Source organism: Euphorbia lathyris, chromosome 8 (assembly GCF_963576675.1).
Source record: "Euphorbia lathyris chromosome 8, ddEupLath1.1, whole genome shotgun sequence".
Lineage (NCBI taxonomy): Eukaryota > Viridiplantae > Streptophyta > Magnoliopsida > Malpighiales > Euphorbiaceae > Euphorbia > Euphorbia lathyris.
In genome coordinates, this window is record NC_088917.1 from 4,217,045 (window position 1) to 4,242,441 (window position 25,397).

Here is a 25,397-nt window from a genome sequence, read left to right on the forward strand (position 1 = left end):
GCATGGGGATCTGTGCCTTTTATAGGCACGGATCCCAAAAAAATTTTGGGCGTAGCCCGAAGGGCGTCGGGCTACGCCCAAAAATTTTGGGCCTTCGCCCAACGTCTTTATTTAATACAAGACGAGAATTAAATAAATACGGAAGATTAAATAAAACGTGATAAATAAATAATGAACTAAGTAAATAAAATTATAACATAAAAATAAATAAATAAAGAAAATAAATTAAATAAAATAAAACGAGTCTAGTCCTCGGATAATACCTCAAGATCGGTATTGACAGTCGAAGTCGGTTGATTCCACGAACCGTGATTTTTCGGTGTTTTTTCGTGTTTTGGTAAAATATTTAACTTTTAGGAAAAAAAATGTTTTTTCCCAAAAAAATCACTTTCTCTCTCTAAAAACTATTTTAGAGTGAGAAGCTCTCAAAATCCCTCTTCTTCAATGCATGGGGATCCGTGCCTTTTATAGGCACGGATCCCAAAAAAAATTTGGGCGTGGCCCGAAGGGCGTCGGGCTACGCCCAACATTAGTTGGGCGAACACCCAACTTCTGTTGGGCGCGCGCCCAACAGATGTTGGGCGCTCGCCCAACAGACGTTGGGCGTTCGCCCAACATTGGTTGGGCGTTCGCCCAACGCCGTTGGGCGCGCGCGCCCCGCTGCCGCTGGGCGTGCGTCCCGCGTTGCCGGGCGCGCGTCCAACTGCCGTCGGACGCGCGCCGGCTGCCGCTAGGCGCTCGCCCAGCGCCGCTGAGCACCCGCGAGCCGTCCACTCGACGACCGCAACCCCTACAGATCCTCTCGTGATTATTATTATTATTTTTGCTTTAAATTATCGGAACCGACCGCTTCAACTGTCTCGTTATGGGTTTTCGTCACAGGTCCTCCGACTCGGTGTCTACACCCCCCTAAAGGTATAAAAAGCTCTTCAGGGCTGTCTAAAGGGTGTTTTATTTTTCTATCTTGGAGGAAAATGGACCCGCCCTAGATGGGATCATATATGGATATGATGCACTTTTATGGCTTTTTTCTTCTTCGTGGATAGGTGGTCAGGTGTATCCATTGTTAGTCTCTAGGGGCTTCTTGAGAGTTATATTTCCTTTAGAAAGGAATAACCCGCCCTTTATGGGACCATTTGTTCCTACCGCATAGGATTATGATTCGCCTTTAGGGACTACTTTTCTTCAGTTCTGCCATATTGACGAGAATGACCCGCCCTTAGGGATCAGTAAGAATGATCAGCCATTTAGGGACTTTTGCGCATTTTATGGGGGTTTTTGACACTCTAGGCACTTGCCTTTTTAGCCTTTACTCATTTTCCAAAGTGTTTTTACTTTGCATTTTTGAAGGTGAGACTTCATTGCTTTTGATGAAGATGAGGCTTCATTAATTGGATGAAGACGAGGCTTCATTGCTTGGATGAAGACGAGGCTTCATTGATTTGGATAAAGATGAGGCTTCATTGTTTTGATGAAGATGAGGCTTCATTAATTGGATGAAGACGAGGCTTCATTGTTTTGATGAAGACGAGGCTTCATTGCTTTGATGAAGACGAGGCTTCATTAATTGGATGAAGACGAGGCTTCATTGCTTTGATGAAGACGAGGCTTCATTAATTGGATGAAGATGAGGCTTCATTGTTTGGATGAAGACGAGACTTTATTAATTTGGATGAAGACGAGGCTTCATTGTTTTGATGAAGATGAGGCTTCATTAATTGGATAAAGACGAGGCTTCATTGTTTTGATGAAGACGAGACTTCATTGCTTTGATGAAGACGAGGCTTCATTAATTGGATGAAGACGAGGCTTCATTGTTTGGATGAAGACGAGGCTTCATTGTTTTGATGAAGACGAGGCTTAATTATTTGGATGAACCCTTTTCTTTCCAGAACTATTTTTACTTATGCATTATATCTTTTAGCAAGTAATTTTCTAGAATCTGGTTTAGGATTTTTTTGGTTTGTTCAAGGTAGGTGGCCAGCCATACCTCGGAGTATGAGCCTTTTTTAAGGCTAGAAGCTTTTATTCCTGGTGAGGAAGTTAAGCTGCCCCATGTGATCGATTGTTTCCTATCTTTGAGGTAAATCGATCCGCCAGCGGGTCTTAATACTCTCCTTTTGAGAAGAATACTTGAGGGTGTAAAGATCTCACATCTGAGAAATTTTTAACCCGTCCTTGACGGCGATCAATCGTTTCCTATCTTTGAGGTAGATCAATCCGCCGCTAAGATTATTGTTCTCCTATCTTTGAGGAGAAGGTTTAGGGTGTAATTTTCTCATGTTTGAGATAATTTTAACTCGCTTTTGATGGTGACCAATATTTTTCCTGTCTTTGAGGAGAGAGTTGAGCTCATTTGAAAGCTCTTGAGGGTCTGTGTTTCTTATCTTTGTGGAAAGGGGACCCGCCCTTGGTGGGGATCAATTGTCCTATCTTTGAGGTAATTGATCCGCCTGTGGAACTTTTCATTCGCCAGCCATTGGGCGTATATCACCTCTTTGATTACATCCACCTGTTCAGCTTTGCTATTTCTTCTTCTATAGAATTTGGAAAGATATAGAACAAAACTAGGCAAATGAATATAAGAAATATGGCGAGAAAGAATAAATTATAAAATATAGGATACTATAACAGTTTAATGCACATATAAGAATACGTAAAAATACTGATTTTTAGGCCCATGGTTCCGTCTTTTCTGAGCAACTGGAACCGCATCCTCAATGATGTTTAACTTATGAGTAATCACATCTGGGCTTACTCCTGTGAGGATCTCATTCTTCCATGCAAACATGCTTTCAGACTCAATGAGAACTTTCGTAACATCCTCATTGATCTCAGGTTTTAATCCTTTGGCGATCCGCACCCGCTTTCCATCAGCAATAAGGAACATTTCCGTGTCGCCCAAAGCTGTAGTGACAAGTTCATCTTCCTCACCTTCATCATCTTTGAATGTACTCCTCATCGATAGTGACGCCGAGTAGGTCTCTTGAGCCACCTTTTGGTTCCCGCTAATTATTACTCCTCCTTTGCTGGTGGGAATGTACATTGCCAGACGGCAGATGGAAATTAGGGCTGCAACCTCTGAGATGAACAACCGCCAAAGAATGATATTATAAGCTAATTGTCCATTCATAATAGAGAACTCCAGATCACCAATCCACATTTGATCATCATCCGCCAGCTTGCATTCTAAAGTTACCTGGCCCTTGGTCTGGATAGTGTGACCTGTCACTCCCATGATGTCAACAATGGTTGTTTCTATTTGGATCAGATCAACCTTTAGTTTGGCGAATGCACCTCTAGTGATGACATTGCAAGAACTGCCCGTATCTACCATTACTCGCTTCATCTTCCACCATCACAGTAATAACTAGAGCATCTGCATGTGGAGGGATTACTGGACCTATTTCTGCAAAAGGGGCAATTGAGGGATGTTTTATCCAGGGCGGATATTTTTGCTTTTTTCACGAGTGGCTGATACACTGGTCCATCTGCTATGACCATTAATGACACTTTTGAATTTCTTTCTGGCTCTTTCTTCTGCTTGTCGTCTTGTTATTTGTTATTCTGGACAAATCTATCTAGTTTGCCAGCTCCCAGCAAGCTTCAGTGTGGTGGCCATTTCTTCTATGGAACCTGTAGTACGCTTTGGCGTTTCTTCCAACGGTTACATGCTCCCCTCCTTTGGGTTCGGGATATGTAATGTCCCGCTTATATTGACTCTTTTCTTTTTATATTGTGGCAAGTTGGAAGCTTTAAACATTTTGTCTGCCTCGTACCCCAGGATCCGCGCTGTGAATGGCGAATTCCTGTTAACTGGATGGCGTATCTTTCTGCATTGTTCTCTTATCTATCTAGAGCGGCATACACTCGCCTTTCAATCTCATCATCTGTGTGTTCAATGTTGAATCGTGGTGGTGAAGCTGGCTCTTGATCTTGATTTTGATCATGTTGAGGTTATGCTTGGAACTATGGTTTAACGCGGATGGATGTTGTCACAACCGCCAAAGCCATTTTATCTAGCTTCGAATATCTTGTCTCCGCATGCTTCAACATTTTGTTAACATAATAGATGGCGAACTGTTGACCTTCTTCTTCTTGAATAACCACGGTGCACATAGCTTTATCCGTGACAGATAGATACAAATACAGGTCTGCCCTTCAGATTGGTCTGCTCATCAAGGGTGGTTCTGCTAGGAATTGTTTTATACCTTGATATGCTTGTTGACAATCTTTCTAGTACGGTGATCCGCCCGTTCAACCTCTGGATTTTTCTCACCCATTGTGGGGCCTTCATTTAGGCGCTTTTTTCACCTTTCTCCTCGTAGGGCTTTTATTTAGGCGCTCTTTTCGCCATTTACCTCGTAGGGCTTTTACTTTATCTGGATTTGCTCTAACTCCTCTTTGGCTAATGATGTAGTCAAGGAATTTTGGAGAGAATTATATTGACTCTATGTAGCATTATTTTAATGTTTAAAGATAGATGAGATGGTTAAGGATGCTTACTTTTATTTGAGAGGTCATATGTTCGACTCCCTTCAACCTCTTAATTTTGATTTTTTTTTTTTGACGTTTTGAATTTTTTTTTACTGGTATGTTTAAGCCCCGGGTCATCCGGGGTCTTGGTTCCGCCACTGCTCATGTCCAATTGTCTTCTGCAATACGGATAGGTAATGTGTCCTGATCTATTTTATTTGCTTATACCGTTTGGTGGTTATGGAAATGGCGGAACGAGGTTGTTTTCAAGGGTGAGCAGGTCCGACATTACAAGGCGAAGTTCATTACCCCCAAAGCTAAAGAATATATTTTTGCAACCTCTCTTTTGCATCCTGAGACAGGACAAGTGAAGACGAAAATTTGGATCAAGTGGCACCCACCGGACCAGGGATGGACATATTAAATATTGATGGCGCATGGCAATGTAATCTGGGAAAAATTGTGGTAGGGGGAGTGTTTCGCGATTCGAGAGGCGCGTGGGTCGGAGGTTTTACCGCTAATATCGGTATGGAGTTAGTAACTGTGGCTGAACTCTAGGGTCTCCTTTATGGCATGAACCTGACATGGGAGAAAGGTCACCCACGATTGATTCATTCGCTATATGACTCATCCGGTGGAGATACGCCACCCCCATATTTGGGTCATTCGGCAGTGTCTGGAAATGAAGAACAGGAGTTGGGAGACTCGTTTTGTACATTGCTATCGAGAGGAATAGAGCCGCTGACTGGATGGCAAACTTCGCAGGGAATTTACCGCTGGGTCGTCACAAATGTGATAAGCCTCCTGCATGCATTCAAGACATTCTTTTCAAAGATTGGAGTGACACAGTTCTCAGCAGAAATGTGGCTGTGTAGTTCTCTTTTTTAGTACTTTGTTTGCGTTTGTTGTTTTTTCTTGTTTTTCTGTTTTTCCTGTTGTGTTGTCGGGTTCTTAACCCTCCTCTTATTACCAAAAAAAGCTGGTATGCAATCGATGCAATATAAAGAACAAAATATATATGTTTTATAATAATATCTGAAGTTGACATAACTTGTCAATGTTATGGATAAAATTACTCTTAGCTGCCAATATTAAAGATAAAATTACTTCTTACTCCCTATTTATTATAGTCTCACTTAAAAAAAAATCAAGTAATAGCGTTGGTTTAGTTTTATTATTATTATTATTTTACTTCAAATATTCAATTTAAAGAATTTGATTATAATGGAAAAAGAATTAATAGTTATTCTTTTTAAATGAGTTAATATCTAGTGATACCAAATCAGTAAACAACAATAACTACAGTAAGACCTCTATATAGGAATACTCTATATAGTAATAACCTCTATTTTGGTATAAAAAAACTCGGTCCCAACTTGATAATAACTTTTATTACCAAACCCTATTTAGTAATAATCTCTCAATTGTTATACAAATAGCCTGGTTCCAAGTGTATTCTTATATAGAGGTTTTACTGAAATATTTATTTTAAATGAATCAAATGACAAATTTAACTAGTTATAAACATGCAAAGGGTGTTTGTTTCACTTTTTTTAATGAGCCTTTAGTGTTTCACTCCACCACAGAAAATATAGCGTACGGTTAGATTTACACAACAACATTATTTAGCATTTTTTTTTATGAAAAAACAACGTTTTTAGAGCATTTTACGAAAATGAGCTTTTTTGTGAAAAGTTGTTTGTACTTATTTGAAGTTGATAGAATTATACTTCTAATTTTTAAACACATTTCTTGATAATAACTTTTGCCCCATTTAATAAAATTTTATTTTTAGTTTTTATTTAGATTATTTTTATTAATTTGAATTATATTTTTTAGGGTTAATTACAAAAAAGTACATTGCGGTTTGGCCGATTTGCGATGTGGTACCTGTGGTATTTTTTTTTTTGCAAATACAATCCTATGGTTGTAAAATTTTACATATTTTTTTTTACTTTGCCAAATTTGGCCGATAACGACCTCAAAATGAAAATTTTCAAGAATTAAACTTGTTTGATATCATATTTACTATGGAACCATATTCTTAATTTTTCAAAATTATCATTTTTGGATTTTCTCTCTCTAAACATTATCTTTCTCTCTCATAAAAAACAACACCTAAATGACCTCAAGCCTAAAAAGTTGAAGAATTAAAGTTGTTTAAAATATCATTTAACTCTTGAAATTTTGTATTTCGAAGTCGTTATCGATCAAATTCTGACAAAGTGAACTCAAATGCAAAATTTTGCAAACCATAAGGTTGCGTTTGTAAAAAAAATACCACATGTACCACATCGCAAATCTGCCAAACCATAGGGTACTTTTTTGTAATTAACCCTATTTTTTATTGGAAAAATTCTAAATATAACCATGTGATTTCGCTGATTTACAAATGGATGTTTACGTGTGTGTTTTTGTTGCTCCTAAAGAGTAGCAAAACTAAGAACTTTTGGATTGATACCGTCGAGTCGACTATTGATAATCTAAAATTAGAAAATCCTAAGAATTACAAATGTCCATATTAGACATTTTACATACTAATATGATATGAATAGTTCATCACAATTTTACTAAACACTAATAATAATCAACTAATGACAAACAGCTAACAACAAAAGACTAACTACAACGGCTAACTACTAACAACAACTATCAGTTAACAGCCGAACCAAACAGCCCTTAATAATTAAATTAATCAATTCCAAATTTTAATTTCTAAAAGGACTTAATATGAATATAACATATAAGAGTGCTTGGTTCACCTTTTCGGAATAGCATTTAGCGGTTCACTCCAAACCACAGGAAATATAGTGTTTGATTAGATTTATATAACAACAGCGTTTATCATTTTCTAGGAAACTGCAGTGTTTTGGAGCTTTTCATTTTTGGAGTTTTTCATAAACATCTGTTTGTAGTTATTTATTATTGACAAAATTATCTTTCTTATTTTTATAAATTACAAATATATTTCTTTTTTAACATTATTCTATTTCTATAACAACATTACGAAAAAAAATAAAGGTTTGTTGTGTTCAATAATTTTTTTTATTTAATTTTTTTAGGATAAATTTCAAATAAAGCCCATGTAGTTTCACTAATTTTTAGATAAAGGATTGTGGTTTACTTTTTGTCAAAACGAGGATTGAGGTTTCTCACTTGGATTAATGCTATTAAAACCATCTTTAACGACCTGAAAATGAAAATTTTCAAGAATTAAAGTTGTTCAATGTCATATTTTTTATGGAACTACATTTTTTATTTTTGAAAATCATCTTTTTTAAAACTTTCTCTCTCTAAACATTAAGTTTCTCTCTCTTTACCAAATATCATCTAAATAATCTCAAAATAAAAAAGTTGAAGAATTAAAGTTGTTTAGAATATTATTAGTTCTTAAAATATGTCATTTTTGAAGTCGTCAAGGGTGATTTTAATAGTATCAATCGAAAAAGTCATTATTTTGCTAAAGTTGAAAACCTGAATCATCGTTTTGACAAAAAGTAAACCACAGTCCTTTATCTGAAAATTAGTGAAACCACAGGGGTTTTATTCGAAATTTATCCATTTTTTTATTTTTTTATTTATTTTGATAGGAAAGGAAAGAAAAAAAAAACAAAGCCACCTAACCTGGGATCAGCATCCATTTTTTTTATTAATTTGTGTAATATATTTTTTATTTTATAATTTATTTGTTGATTAATTTAACACATGACAATATTAGACATTTTAAATGTTAACAACAACAGTTTAATATAATTTTACTAAACACTAATAATTAAACATCTAATAACGTATAGCTAATAACAATAGCAAACAACTTACTGTAACTGAAAACAGCTAACAAACAGTAACAACTATTAGCTAACAACTGAACTAAACAGACCATAAGTGTTTAGTTTTTTTTTATGAAACACAATTGTTTAGTTCTAATTCGGAGTGGACCGACAATATATCTCGATCCAATCAGTAATCATCTTTAAAATTTTATCCCGCATTTGCCTCTGGTTTTAATCATGCTACTATCACTATGTTTTAAGTGATAAAAGTTGTGAAGCTCTTAGCCTGTTGGTTGAGAGTTCACCTATAACTCTAAAGGTTATGAGTTCGAATCACTATGTTTTAATGTAAGTGCATTGCGCACAACTTTAAAGAAATATATATATATATATATATATTAATATTTTATGGAGAAATGTAGTTTATTTTTTTTATTTTTTTTATTTGTAATTCGAATATTAATTTTTTTTAGCAATCTACAATAATATTATAATATAAAAAAAAAATAATTACATAGCTTTTTTCAGCTTTTATGAGTTTCAGTACTTCATTCAGCACTGTGAAAAGTCCCCCCACTAAAGCAAATAAAGGTTCAAATTCCCCACTTAAAGTTGGCATGAATATGAATTTAGTTCAAATTGGTATCAACTCGGCTTTAAAGTTGGTCGCAAACGTCAAATTAACTAATGATCAAATTAGTTCTGAAAATATAATATATTTTTTATACCTGAACTTTTTCATATTTATATGTTTGATATCTAAAATCCATTTTTATATGTAAGAATTATTATATTCTACGTAACCGCATAACGTTTTGGTTTCGACGCATTACTTTATGCGCCGGTACAAAATATCTAATTTTAGATAAGAATTAGTTCACTTAGAATTTTAATTATATATATTTTATTTTAAATTTTTTTTGTTAATGAAATAATTATATTAAGTGATAAAATGTGAGAAAAATAAATAGAGGAAAAAATCGCACTGACAAAAGAAATCTCTCGAAGTAGCAATGTGGGCTACGAATAATTAACTATGAGAGAAGCTCTCTGAAACAGAGACGGAAAAAACTTTAATGAACCCTCAAAATAGTATTAGTGCATTGATATTCTGTATGTCGCATAAATTAAAGTGCCGACACCAATGCGTTCTGCGACTGTGCATAATATAATAGTTTTTAAATATAAAAATGGATTTCAAGTATCAAAATGTAAACATGATATAGTTTAGGTATCAAAAAACATATTATATTTTCAGAACTGATTTGATCCTGAGTTAATTTGACCTCTCCGACCAACTTTAAATGCTGACTTGATACCCAAAAATTAATTTGGACTAAAGTGACAATTCATACCAACTTTGAGGACCAATTTGAACCTTTATTCAATTAAAAACACTTCGGTTATTGATTATTTTGAGTAAATCACGCGGATCTTATATTAAGTACTTGATTTTTAGTATTACTTAAAACACTCACATGTATATTATGACTTCACTTAATAAAATAAAATAAAATAGGACTTCTTATAATATGTATAGGTCAATATTACACATGACAAAATATGTATGAGAGGTCCACCACTTGACAAGAAGAACTGCGTGTTTCTAAATAATTTCCTGCAATTACACTAGTAGCTAACTTTTCACTTACTTTTATTATTACCCTGAATTTTAAAATCAAACACTATGACTTCTGAACTTTATATTTTACTAACATAATAGTTCATTTTAAAGTTGATCAATATGATCACGCCATTAGCAGTTAACCCTCCACTATATAACTGATAAAAAAGAGTCTTAGCAATTTAATTCTAGAATTTTTTGATTTTGAGGTCAGTTAACCTATAGGTCTTATTTTGTTGGGAGATATAAATTGAATGTTTAGAAGAAAAAATATCCAGAAATTGTGATTTGAAAAATTAAAAATGATGGTTTCATGGGAAATATGGTTCTAAATAACTTTAATTCTTGATTTTTTTTTTCCATTTTGAGATCATTATTAGTCATTTTGACTTGATCAACATTAAAATAGGTCATCGTGTTAGTAAAAACGTTGATAACATGTGAATTAGTATCAGTACACGTGTCTCCATCCTAGGTAACCAGGAGCATTCAGAGCATTGGGAGCCGTCAAATCTAACTAAACAAGAATACTGCTCTTCCTCTGACACTTGGACCAATAATAAAGTCTCCAAGTCCGACTCGAACTATATCCCATCAATCATCAGATTCGTCTAAAATCAAGCTTGTCCAAAACGAGTAGGATACGAGTTGCCTAAATTATGTCTAGCCGTCTTCCGATGAATCTAAGGACATCAATATCATATAAATACGCCTAGAAATCACATAATCAAGATACATATACATATTAGCACAATTACCCAATTTCTTAATACTCCATTACATACACCGTTAAATCAGATGAAAGAATATTGCTAAGAAATGGTAGTGGACATTCCCACTCACCCCGAACATACACAGGATTGGCCGCTTTTGCTAGAGCATGGGCAGCCGAATTCGCTGAACGCTTAATAAAGGAGATAGAGCACAACTCTAAATCTCGTAATAAATGAATACAATTAGAAATAATGTCAACTAAATACGAAGGACCTTCTAAACCCATTTGAATTGCCTTGACTATGACGAGACAATCTGACTGAAAGCTTTTTTAATAGTCACGGCCTCTGCTAGTCGAAGACTGAGATTTTCTTGAAAACCTTTTATCTTAAATAGAATGCATTCTCCAACGTGATTACTTGATGATGTCATAGATGAAAAAAAAACTTTTGATGCAAGAATTGAAAAAAAAAAAAAAGAAACTTGTCAAAGGACAAGACAAAACCAAACTAGTTAGATGACAATACCCATATTCGTTGAACAGCAGCGGAGATGAAAGCACTCCAAATTTCCCTTTTAATTAACATTGTTTAACTAATTTTCTTCTCTATTGGGCATTCCTCTGTTTTCTCCCATGTTCATGCATTGAATAATGTTGATAAATAAAAGAGAAGATGAGGAAAAGTCACATTGTCAAAGAATATCTTCCGTACCTCAAGTTTTTAGTTTGTGAGGATGTAAGTTTGTATATATTTTGTTTATTATTTTTGCAACAATTACATATCAGTTTGTTTTAAAAAATATTTCATATTTTCTGTGATTTAATAATAGAATTTGATTTTCATATTTATACATTCAGTGAAATATTTAAAAAAAATTTTTGTCCAACTTGTACAATAGACAATATATTTTTTAATTTTTTTAAAAAAAAATTCACGTTGTTTATGATCTATTACTAATGAGTGATAAAATGACTCATATGTGAAGTGTAGATGACAAAATTCACAACTGAGAAGACAATTTGTTTAATTATTTCTCAAATTGACCCAACTTTACAACGTTAGGGATAAAATTGCTCTTGGCTGCCAACGTTAGGGGCAAAATTGCACAATTTTAAATGTTAGAGGTAAAATTGCTCATAATTATAAACTTTATGGTATTTTTGCACCTTATCCCTAAATTTAACTTCAGAATCCAGATGAGCACTACTGCTCCATTTAAAAAATTAAAGACTTAGGGGGTGTTTGTTTACTCCATTTTTTTCTTCTGATTGTCTTTCCACTTTAAAATGAAGAATTTTAGATGTTTAATTAGGGATTTCATGTTTGCTTGTTATACAGGAAAAGTACTCCACATGTTTCCTTATATAAGTCATTTTAAGGTATTTCACATAAATATAGAGTCAAATTAATGAATTTACATTGGTTAACTATTTTTTTTCTCTCATTTCATGATTGGGGAATAAGCATTGGAATGTTAAAAAACACATAGACCAAGACAAAAATTTAAGGATTGAACCAAAAAACTAAACTAAAAATTCTTGAAAAACTAGAATTACTTATATTTGGGGGAAAACTAATTTGCTAGAATGACTTATATAAAGAAATGGAATGAGTAATTTTTTACAAAAGCATGGATTCCTTGTTTTTTAGAAAAATATTTTTTTTCCAACAATAAACATCAAACTCTAACAATAAACCATAAACAACAATAACAAACAGTAGGTAAACAAAATGGACCCTTAAAGCACATATGGGGCGTTTGGTTCATGCATGGGTAACTAAATGGAATCAAAAAATGGAAACAAAGGAAAAGGACTAGAATGACTGTAAATTTCCTTATCTGTTTGTTTCGATTCCAGAAAGGGAATCATATACCTTTGATTCAATTTGTGATTGTTTGGTTCAAATGAGGTAATAAACCAGAGTTGTAGATTGTTTTTAACAACAATTTATATATATATATATATTAATAAATCAATCACATTTAAATATAAAAATTAAAATCAATTACTTCAATCATTAAAAATCAAAAGACAGTAAAACAGAAGAAACTCGAATAAAATTAATTAAGAAAAATGCATAAACATTATATTTTAAAATAAAAATAATTAAAAATAAATACTAAAATCGAATAATACGTAAAAGAAATTTTTTTTGTCAAAATTATTTTTAGAGTAATAAAAATAAAAGTAAATAAATATAAGAATTAAAAGTGAAATTAATTTGGAGATAAAAAATTATAAATAAATAAATATAAAGATGAAAAGGAAAATCAAAAAGTAAAGTTTGGTCAAAAATATTTTTTGTGAAAAAAATAAAAAATATATAAGTAGAAAAACTAAAAGAGAAATTAATTCAAGGAGAAAAAATAAAAATAAATATATGGATAAAAATAAAAATTATTAACAAAAATAGAGACTAAAGTATAATCTTTATAAAGAGATTAGAAGTTCAAATTAATAAAAAAGAAAAATGGATGAAACGGGTTAAATGTATCATTGGTCACTGCATTTATATAGTTGTCTTAAAATGACAATTCAATTTTAATTTGTCTCAATAAAATCACTCAACTTTGAGTTTTATCTTAATTAGGCCACTCAGACAAATTTAGTGATTAAAATGAATCAAAATGATGACATAGGTGATATGTCAGCATAAATCAACTGAAATATTTGACCGAAATGGCACAGGCATCCACGTATGAGCCACCTAGCTGCCACACATTAGTTATTTTTACAAAAAAAGTTTTTTTTCCATAAAAACAACTGATATGTGGATATCACGTGTCGTTTCGATCAGAGATTTGTGTTTACTCATACTAACGGGCCAACCATGTGATCATTCTGATGCGTTTTCACCACTGAAATTGACGGAGTGATCTAATTGAGACAAAACTTAAAGTTAAGTGATTTTATTGAAACAAATTGAAGTTGAATGATCATTTTTAGACAACTATCAGTGACCAATAGTACATTACCGAAGAGGGTTGGAGAATAAGATTAGAAAATTTAGAGATAAATCCAAAACTTAAAAAATAAAGAAATTGAATTAATAAAATAAAGGTTATAGTTCAAATAAAACCCCTGTGGTTTCACTAATTTTCAGATAAAGGACTGTGGTTTACTTTTTGTCAAAACGAGGACTGAGGTTTTCAACTTTAGCAAAACAATGATTTTTTTGATTGATACTATTAAAATCACCATTAACAACTTCAAAAATGACATATTTTAAGAACTACTAATATTCTAAGCAACTTTAATTCTTCAACTTTTTTATTTCGAGATTATTTAGATGATGTTTGGTAAAGAGAGAGAAAGTTAATGTTTAGAGAAAGAAAGTTCCAAAAAGGATGATTTTCTAAAATCGAAAATGTAGTTCTATAGAAAATATGACATTGAACAACTTTAATTCTTGAAAATTTTCATTTTCAGGTCGTTAAAGATAGTTTTAATAACATTATTAAAAGTGCGAAACCTCAGTACTCGTTTTGACAAAAAGTAAACCACAGTCCTTTATCTGAAAATTAGTGAAATTACAAGAGTTTTATTTGAACTTTCCCCTAAAATAAATATCAGTATTAAAACCTCCAATTTCCCTTATATTTTCGTCAAACTCCCAAAACCAACCTCCCTTATTTTAAAGATTCAATAACACTCTCAAAAAAAAAAAAAAAAAAAAAATCAATAAATAGATTGGTTAAAAAAAATAAAAATTAAATAAATGGAAACTTAAATATATGTAAATTTTTCAATAAATAAGTTAACTAATATTAAAACATTACCATATTCTTAATTAATTACTTACCATATTCTCCAAAATGGACCCCACACGACGAATAATTTATTTATTCTTTGGTCTTCTCTTCAGTTTCCTTTATTACCCCATCATTTCCATTGAAATTTTCAAACTCATCTCAGCCGTTCGATTATAACCGCTGTTTGACTTTTAAAAACATCTCTCACATCTTCTTCCGGTTATCCGGTCACTTTTCCCCCCTATATTACCCCCTTCTTCTTCCTTTTCTCTCCCTTACTCTTCTCCTCCTCTCTGCAACACAAAAAAAACTTCAAGGTCCTTTAGTGGCCTGTTAATCATCTTCTATCTATAGAACTTCATCTTCATATTCATCTCTCGAAGTCGATCTCCGATTCTTCAAAATTGTGCGAAAATGGCAGTGGAGCTTATGAGTTTTTCAAAGATCGAAGATCAGTTAGCTATACAGGAAGCTGCATCCCAAGGTTTGAAGAGTATGGAGCATCTAATCCGTCTTATGAATCATCAATCTAAGAACGCCGATTGCTCAGATTTAACTGACCTCACTGTTTCGAAGTTCAAAAAGGTAATCTCTCTCCTTAATCGAACCGGTCATGCTCGGTTTAGACGCGGTCCGGTTCAATATCCTTCACCTTCGTTCTCATCGCCGTCTCCGTCTCCGTCGGCGTCGCCTCCGATGCCATCTGGTTCTGTGTCTCTAAACTTAAAGCCTGTTGTAAATCAAGCGGCGGTGGTTCAAACTGTGACGCCTGCGCAGATTCCGATCTCTGCTCCGGTGAGTTTTGTCCAGTCGCAGCCGAAGAGTTTGACTCTCGATTTCACTAAACCTAGCATATTTGGTTCTACCGGGAGAACTACGGAGCTTGAGTTCGCTAAGGAAAGCTTTAGTGTCTCGTCTAGTTCGTCTTTTATGTCGTCGGCGATAACTGGAGACGGCAGCGTTTCGAACGGGAAACAAGGATCGTCGATCTTCTTAGGGACTGCGGTTTCCAGTGGAAAACCGCCTCTCTCGTCGGCTCCGTACAACAAGAAAAGGTGCCACGAACACGATCACTCCGATGACGCTTCAGGAAAATTCTCCGGATCTGGCAGCGGCAAGTGCCATTGCACAAAAAGAAGGTATGCTCCGTTCTTCGCTTATAGCGTATTTTAGGTTTTGGCCGGCTGTGTGTCAGTTGAATCTATTAATTTTCTGGTAGATCGATAGATGAACCGAGTAAGCTGAGTTTGATGCGATTTTCTGAGTTAACTCGCATTAATTGGTTACAGAGTCAACGAGTTAGGTTGTCGTTGAAAGGTGATTAGTTTAACATTAAATGGGCACAGCACGCTTGACAGTGACCAGAGAACTGTAGAAGAAGACTTTTTAGAGTTTCAACCAGAGTTTAATTAAGGGATTAGTGTTTAATTAATGATATTAATTGCTTAGTTATCTTGTTCTTTAATCTGTTCCTAGTAGGTAGACCTGGTCACACCTTTGACCCTTTGTAGGCTCACGATAGCAAAAATATGCGCACAATAGCAGCATAGTAGTATTAATTACTTAATTAATCATTTAATCATCGTTTACTTGTTTCAGGAAAAATCGGGTGAAGAGAACAATCAGAGTCCCGGCGATCAGTTCAAAAATCGCTGATATCCCACCGGATGAGTTCTCATGGAGGAAGTACGGTCAAAAGCCGATCAAAGGATCTCCCTACCCACGGTAACTACAAATATCCGTTTGATCTTAATATCCGGTTGATCTCTAAAGTTAGCTAGTAGAATCAATTTAGTCATCGAGTTGAATATTTAGCGTGAACCTTAAACTTGACAATTGAGATCGAATGAGTCTAAAAGTGACCCGTGTCAACATGAGAAAACAACATGTGTTAAAATAACTACCAATTGTATTTGATACGTGTTATTTTAGATTAATTTGATCTCAAATATCAAGTTAAATGTTTATCTTTATCGTGGGTAAGAATCATAAAAGAATAAAGGTCTATTTAACGGTTGTGGTATCCAAAATTTTGTCATTTGATAAGTATTCTCCTAATTGATTTTTAACCAATTTTAACCAATTTTAGATGAAAGTTAACTGATTTGTTAACTTTTGACGCGTAACAATTGTCACGTGTTAAAAATTGTGTCATGTGTTAAAGATTAATAATGACAAGATAACACAAGTTACAAGCGGCAAATGCAAATGATAAGATTTTGAATACCATAAGAACCGAATAGAGCTTTAATACAGGCACAAATGGAATGCCTTATTTGTGTGTTAGAAATTGAAAGCCTAATCCATTCAATCACTTGTTTTTTCAGGGGATATTACAAGTGTAGTACAGTTCGAGGCTGTCCGGCAAGGAAACACGTTGAACGAGCCACCGACGATCCAGCAATGCTAATAGTGACATACGAAGGCGAGCACTGCCATGTTCAACCGGCGATGCAAGAGAATCTAACCAGCGGGCTAGGGTTAGTATTCGACTCAACATGAACAATAGAATAAATAGGTTAGGAAAAGAAAAGAACTGAAAAAAGGAAGAAGTTAGGAATTAGGTGGAGACTTCTGGAGTTGAATTTTGATTGTAAATTAAATTTTTCTTGATTGGAAAAGCGAAGTTAGATCGTGGTAGATTCTCTATCTGCTGCCAAACCCCATGTTCAAAAGTAAATTAAATTAAAAGAAGAAAACATTGACTTTGTTATTTATATTCATATTTTGTATTTATTTTTTGACTTTTTATTTGCCGGATTAATTGGCTTTTAAGTTTTCTTTGAAATTGACTTGCGTTTACATTAATTATAAGAGTTGTAGAATTTAATTCTATTGGTTATTGAAGTAGAAGAAATTAAAATTTGAATAATGTTTTGGTTCAAATTTAAGGATTTATTTAATCCACCAAATAGATCCTAATAGATAAATCGGATTGTTTTTTTATAGTGTAAATACCATGAAGTATGTAAAGATAACAAATCACTGGTTAAATCGAATTGTTTTTTTATAGTGTAAATACCACAAAGTATGTAGAAAAAGATAACAAATCATTAGATATATTGGGTTGTCGTTTATAATATAAATCTCCACGAAATTCGCATAGAAAAATAACAACCTACTGTGTCTTTTATAGTTTAGATCTCTACGAAATATGTAGAGAAAGATAACAAATCACGAGTATGTTAGAATATGATTACGCCAAATTCATGAATAAGCCAAATTTATGACCACCAAATTTATTTTGTGAGGTGATGTTAAGACAAAATGTTTGATTTAATGATCGGTCATCTTTTGTGTGAATAATAGAACATCCTATTTTAGAGGAGTCAATCTTTATCTAAATCGATGAGCACTCTCATGAAGCTTTATCTTTATTTAGAAGAAATTAAAATTTAAAGTATGTTTTGGTTCCAATTTAAGGATTTATTTAATCCACCAAATAGATCCTAATAGATAGATCAGGTTGTTTTTTTATAGCGTAAGTACCTCGAAGTATGCAGAGAAAGATAACAAATCACTAGTTAAATCGAGTTGTTTTTTATAGCGTAAATACCACGTAGTATGCAGATTGGGTTGTCTTATAATATAAATCTCTACGAAGTTCACATAGAAAGATAACAACCTACTAGATAAATGGGGTCGTCTTTTATAGCGTAGATCTCTACGAAATAGGTAGAGAAAGATAATAAATCATGAGTATGTCAGAGTACGATTACGCAAAATTCATGAATAAGCCAAATTTATGACCACCAAATTTATTTTGTGAGGCGATGTTAAGACAAATTGTTTGATTTAATGATCAGTAATCTATTGTCTAAATAGGAGAACATCATATTTTAGAGGAGTTAATCTTTATCTAAATCTATGAGCACTCGCATGAATCTTTAGTAATATTCACATGGACTACTGTATCTTTGTTATATTAAATTTTTATCCAATTCATGATAGTTACAAGTATATATTAATTTTAACCTAATTATAGTTTTAACACAAATTAATGGCATAACAAACTGATGTGAATAATTCTACGAAGAATCTTCTGGTCGCAATCAGAAGAGTAAAGGAGGGGCCGAGTACGAACGACAATACTTTGATGCTAAAGTTAGTAGAGTTGGAAAAAATAAATACTCAAAAGTAGTATAAAATAAGAGTTTTAGTACTTGAGAATGTGTATAGCTGCATAACAATTTGTTCAATTTATAGGGTGTTAAAAGTAAATTCGGTAGCTTGACGGATTATTCTAATGGAGCTTAGTAAAGTGTGTCAACCTTTGAATGGAGAGTGTCGTAATAGTTTGCGTTGGCCATATTCTCGTCTCTTAGTTTCAGGCGTGGAATCAAGGACCAATGTTGGTGTAATTCAGGAGTCTTTTGTCATCGATCTGATACCAAATCCATGTCTAAAAGTAAATTAAATTAAAAGAAAAAAAAAACATTGACTTTGTTATTTATATTCATATATTTTTTGCTATTTATTGATTTTTTTATTTGACAATTAATTGGCTTTTTAGTCTTTTCTTTGAAATTGACTTGCGTTTACATTAATTACAAAATTTGTAGAATTTAATTCTATTGGTTATTGAAGTGAAAAAATTAAAATTTAAAGTACTAAATATTCAATATCTTCTTGTTCCAACTGAAAGATTTATTTAAACCATCAAATAAATAGATCCAAATAGATAAATCGGGTTGTTTTTTTATATCGTAAATATCCACGTAGTATACAGAGAAAGATAATTACCAAATAGATAAATTGGGTTGTTTTTTTATAGCGTAAATATCCATATAGTATGCGGAGAAAGATAACAACACACTAGATAAATAGGGTTGTTGTTTATAGCATAGATCTTCACGAAATATGTAGAGAAAGATGACAAACCACGAGTGCGCCAAATCACCACGAGTACATTAAATTTATGACAACACCAAATTTATTTTGTGAGACGATGCTAAAACAAATTGTTTGATTTAATAATCCATCATCTTTTGTCCTTTTGTCTGAATAGGAGAACTTGTATTTTAGATGAGTTAATTTTTATCTAAATCTACGAGCACTTTGATGAAGCTTTATTTTTATTATATTAGAATTTTATCTAATTCATGATAGTTACGAGTAGATATTAATTTTAACCTGATTATAGTTTTAACACCAATTGATGGCATTAACAAACTGATGTGAATAATTTTATGAAGAGTCTTCTGGTTGTAATTGGGAGATCAAAGGAGGAGCCGATAACCAACGGCACAACTCTCATGCTAAAGTTAGCAGAGTTAGAAAAAGTACTTACCGAGACATAGTATAGAATAAAGGTTTTAATGCTTGGGGAATATGTCTAGCAATCTGTTCTATTTAAAGAGTGTTAAGGGTAAATTCGGTAGCTTAACGGATTGTATATCCTAGTAGAGCTCAGTGAAACGTGTGGGCCTTTGAATGAAGAATATCTGGTCGTAGCTCATAATAGTTTGTGTTGATCAAACTATCGTCCCGTGATTTCAGACGTAGAATCAGGAATTGATGTTGGTGTGATTCACAACTCTGATTTACGTGATTTAGATGTTATATAACCCATGTTCACAACTTTGTTATTTATATTCATATTTTGTATTTATTTATTGATTTTTTATTTGCTGGATTAATTTGCTTTTTAGTTTTTTTCTTTAAAATTGACTTACCTTTACATTAATTACAAAATTTGTAGAATTTAATTCTATTGGTTATTGAAGTAGAAGAAATTAAAATTTGAAGTATTAAATATTCAATGTGTTTTTTCTCAAAAAAAAAAAAAAAAAATCAACGTGTTTTAGTTCCATGTGAATATTTCTGTTTATTTAAACCTTTAAATAGATCTGAGATAAATCGGGTTCTCTTTTATAGCGTAAATTTCCACGAAGTATACAAATAAAGATACCAACTTACAAGGTATATAGGGTTGTCGTTTATAGCGTAGATCTCCACGAAATATGTAGAGAAAGATAACAAACCACATGCCAGAGTACGATTACGCCAAGTTCACGTGTACGCCAAATTTATGACAGTGCCAAATTTATTTTGTGAGGTGATCATAAGACATTGTTTGATTTAATGACCAATCATCTTTTATCTGAATAGAAGAACATCCTATTTTAGATGAGTTAATCTTATCTAAATCTACGAGCATTTTCATGAAGTTTTATTTTTTTATATATTAGAATTTTATCCAACTCATGATAGGTACGAGCATATATTAATTTTAACCTGATTATAGTTTTAACACCAATTAATGGCATAAACAAACTGATATGAATAATTCTACAAAGAGTCTTCCGGTCGTAATTAGGAGATCAAAAGAGGGGTCGAGAACCAACGACAATACTTTGATGCTGAAGTTAGTAGAGTTGGAAAAAGTAGATACTGAGACATAGTATTGAATAAGGGTTTTAGTGTTTGGGGAGTGTGAATAGCTTTTGTTGCATAGCAATTTGTTTTATTTTTAGGGTGTTAAAGGATAAATTCGGTAGTTTGGTGGACTATGCATCCTAATGGAGCTCAGAGAAATGTATCGGCCTTTGAATGGACAATGTTTGTTTGTAGCTCGTAATAGCTTGTGTTGGCCAGACTATCGTCTTATGATTCCAGGCATGGAATTAAGGACTGACATTGTTGTGATTCAGAACTCTTTTGTTATTATTATTAGTCCATATGATTTAAAGGTTATATTTGATTCTCAATCTGCCGCCAAACCCATGTTTAAATGTAAATTAAAATTAAAAGAAAAAACATCGACTTTGTTATTAAATTAAGTTAATCACGATTAACCCGAGCGGTTCGAATTCCAGTTTTGTTAAAATTCATTTTTTTAAGTAAACGACGTAAAATTTAATAGGATCAAATCACTCAACTAGAACCGTGTCAAACAGTTCACGATTAACTTGGCCGATTCGAACGGTTTTGATCAGTTTTCAAAGATAAAAAAATTCTATCCATCCCCGATCTAAAATTGTGATCGATTAACCGGGTTGAATCGATCAGTCCAGTTCTGACAACTATGTTATCACATTAGGAATGGATAACAACAACAACAATAATAATAATAATAAGGTATTTTAAGAAATAACATTTTAGTAATTAGTATTGACGGTCACAAAAGTTTAGATAATGTCCTTAAAACGTTATAAAAGTTCAATTTGTTTCAATAAAATCACTTAAATTTGCTTTTGTCTTAATAAAGTCACTTTAAATATTTTTCAGTCATTTTTTCACCGAAATTGTTGACGTGGTATCTCAATGTCACGTCAGCGTCACATTAAAAAATGTAACTACACATTTTAATTAATACTCAATATGTCATATAGGTTAATTTATGGTTAAAATTTTAATTGACAATCCTTATTTACTTGGATTAATTTATGGTTAATTTTTTTATTATGCCACATGGCATTAAGATATGTGATTAGATGTCATGTAATCAATTCCGATGAAAAATCGGAAAACGTTCAAATTGACTTTATTAGGGCAAAAACAAACTTAAGTGATTTTATTGAGACAAATTAAACTTTTGTGATCTTTTAAACACACTGTCCAAGATCGAATTACCCAACATTTTATTGAATAACTTTTTATATGAAGTTAAAATTAAAGTATAAGCAAGATTAACTTGACAATAATTTTGGAATTTAGTAAATAAATATTATATGTTTTTTATTAAAAAAAATGAATTGAACAATAATTAATATAATCTCTTAATGTTAATTAATCTTGGAAAATAGCTAAAAAGAAAAAGTAGAAGTAGGGACAAAAAAAAAAAAATAGTAGTCAAAGGCAATAATGAATTATTATTTAAAGATGTGGCTGTGTGGACTTTTTATATTTTTGAATGAAGAAAAATGTAATTACTATATAATTGAATTTTTTATGTACAATAATGAAATGATGGGTCTTATTCAATTTATAGTAAACAGTCAAGTTTTCAACTCTTTTAATAATTGAACATTTTTTTTTATTTATTTTTGCAAAAATATATATGTTTGTGTGTTAAAAAAAATACAATAAGAGAATAAAAGAAAATAAATCTCACATATATTCAAATTAAATTCGGTAACCAATGAGGGTTGGTTCGAGTGGTAATGTGTTGAATCTCTGTTCGTCAAGTTTGAGATTCGATTCTCCATATCTTCAGTGGCGAATCCAGAATTTGAGGGAGGGGAGGCAAAATTCTACGTAAAAAAAATTTAGACAAAAAATGTAAAATTGTTCAATTTTTTATGACAAAAAATGCAAAATTGTTCAATTGTCATGCATTATTTTCATGATTTTTTTGATAAAAAACGTAAATTATAATGTTTCCGACTCGTAATCATCTATTTCCGGGATTCTCAAGGTGCAATTTTACCCCTAACGTCTAAAATGGTGCAATTTTACCCCTAATGTTTGTAGACAAGAGCAATTTTATCCCTAACGTTGATAAATTGGATCAATTTCAGACACTATTATAAAATACAGTCATTTTTTTCTTTATTTTGCACCAATTTTACCCCTAACGTTGATAAATTAGATCAATTTCAGACACTATTATTCATGATCGAGAAGACAGATTGATGAATTATTTCTCAAATTGACCCAATTTATCAACGTTAGGGATAAAATTGCTATTGGCTTCCAACATTAGGGATAAAATTGTACAATTTTAGACGTTAGGGATAAAATTGCTCCTGACCCAAACTATTAGGGGTATTTTTGCACTTTAACCCTTATTTTTGGACTTAATTTTTTTTTTAATGGGATGAAGGGGGGGGGGGGGGGCAAATGCCCTCTTTGACGACCCCCCCCCCCCCCCCCACATCCGCCCCTGCATATCTTGATACAGATCAAAATCGAAATGAGGATTTTAATCTTAAATCTATAAAGATATTTCTTCTCAAGCCTATGCTTGAAGGAGTTAATCCTAAATAAGATGAACCAAAGCTCTCAAAGGAGGCTAAAGATTTTAATTTCATAAAAATTGTCATTCATTACAAATAAAAAGGGTTATATACCTCCCCTCAGGTTAAGTAAAGATACTAAAATACCCCCACTAGGGTTACAAATTAAGTAGAAGAGAATAGGGATAGAATAAGGTAAGCAGTGTAAATGGCAATAAGGGAAATAAGCCTAATAGCAAAACATTAAATAGTGTAGTGGCAAAATAGTAAATAATGAGATGTCAGCCATTGTCCACTCTAATTCCAGCTTGGTGAAGAAAGTAACACAAATGACCCACATGACGAGTCACCTATCCCACACGGTGTGTGGGTGTGATTCTGCTTCTTCGTGGCCTTTTCGTCTCCCCTCGCACGCCGAGCCTAGTTCACAGATGAGAGGAGAAATTACAGTAGATAGTAGAAAGGTAGGACTCGCAGGCCCTATTTCAAAAATACCAAAAGACTAAAGAAGGTCCAAATATGTCCATAACTCCAAACATGTATAGACTCAATTAAATAAATTTAATTGGTTGATTACATAACTATTTTATGTAATATTTAGGTTAATCATATTAACTTATTAAATTAACTTTCATCCAATTTTACTTCTAATAGTTTCGTATCTTTTATATTAATCTTTAGATTAATATAACTATACAAAACTTTAATTATGCACGTCCCAATTATTTTGATTTTAATTCATTTAACATTTTGATTTACAAATTGGTAAAACAAACTTTTAAACAAATTTTCATTCGATAATCAAAACAGAAAACTATCAATTTCTGAAACATATATATTTAAATATAAAAACGATTTTAAATATATATATATCAGTTCTAAAACGGTTTTAAAACGATTTTCAGGAAATAGGAAAAACTACTATAGATTTCCGTTTTATCTTTAGAATTAATAAAACTGATTTTATCAATCTAACTATAAAACTAATAGATTTCGTTATCATGATTATCAACCAAAATAATTAGGAACATATGCATAATCTATTTTAATTAACAATTAATTAAAACTTATTTATCCTTAGAATTAATTAATCAAAAAAAATTGTTAATTAATCCTAACTATAAATATTTATTCAATCCTATTGAAAACTTCTAAATTTTCATATATGAAATAACGGATTTAACGATGGCTCTGATACCACTGTTGGAAATTAGGCTAAGGTATAGCAGCGGAAATATAAAAATTTTAACCTATTTCCATTTAACCACAAGATCCGTTAACCGTTATTTCATATAAAGAAGGATAAGAAGAAATACTTTTTAGAAGTTCTATCTACCGTTGCAAACGAAGTGCCCACAACTTCAAAAGAGATAGAAACTGTCTACCAATCTGCCCCTATCCGAAACAGACCTTCCAGACCTCCGAACGACAATCCCTTCGGTGGAAACGTGGAAGAATATGTCTAGAAGCTCCTGTCCAAAAATCGCGACGATCCGATGGTTCAATCTCCGGGAATCCGCGAAATCGTGAACTGACCTGATGTAGGATTAGTAAAACGAATTTCTCCCTTTTGTTTGTATTTCTTCTTCGAGTTCCCAAACACGAAATAAAACACGGAAATAGATGAAAATCAATTGATCAAACGAAGCCGTAGAGAAATCTCGTCCTCGAACTAGGGGTGTCGAATTTTCTCTCTCTTGGACTAGGTGAATTTCGAAAATCACAAGTAGGGTATGGCTTGCTTGGATTTCGAAAATCTCAAGGGAAGGGGTATTTATAATCTCTTGTATCTAATCCCTAGTTAGATAGAATTAGGTTACTGAATAGGAATTCCATTCGGAATAGAATTCCTAATTATTATCTCACTATATATCTAATATATTAAGGATAATAATAATAACCTTATTGGATAATAATAATAGGAGTATATTAATCTAATTAAAACTCCTAACTTAATTATCTCTTAATTAATTTAATTCATATTCCTAATCTAATTAGGATTAACAAAATCAAATTAATTATTCATGTATATCACTACATGAATTTCGACCCCCTTATGTCCATGGGCCTTATTGGGCTCAATTGGGCTTCTATCAATTAATTAACATCTATCTCTCTTTTAGGTTCCAAGTCTTATGTGTGATCCATTAGGTT

The 25,397-nt window shown here is 32.6% G+C and overlaps 1 protein-coding gene across 1 annotated transcript; it reads left to right on the forward strand.

The window, feature by feature from the left end:
• Positions 1–14,616: 14,616 nt before the first annotated feature.
• Positions 14,617–17,056, forward strand: LOC136202762 (probable WRKY transcription factor 17). The gene is made up of 3 exons (XM_065993614.1): positions 14,617–15,482; positions 15,943–16,068; positions 16,671–17,056. Exons 1-3 carry the CDS (start codon positions 14,758–14,760, stop codon positions 16,843–16,845), a joined length of 1,026 nt encoding a protein of 341 aa, XP_065849686.1. The 5' UTR covers positions 14,617–14,757; the 3' UTR covers positions 16,846–17,056.
• Positions 17,057–25,397: the final 8,341 nt, after the last annotated feature.

What these genes read in the sequence shown, in the direction of transcription:
- LOC136202762 (XM_065993614.1), top strand. Translation starts at nt 14,758, where the DNA reads ATGGCAGTGGAGCTTATGAGTTTTTCAAAGATCGAAGATCAGTTAGCT. An exon ending in TGCCATTGCACAAAAAGAAG is followed by an intron (nt 15,483 to 15,942) that starts GTATGCTCCGTT and finishes TACTTGTTTCAG; the next exon opens with GAAAAATCGGGTGAAGAGAA. An exon ending in AAAGGATCTCCCTACCCACG is followed by an intron (nt 16,069 to 16,670) that starts GTAACTACAAAT and finishes TTGTTTTTTCAG; the next exon opens with GGGATATTACAAGTGTAGTA.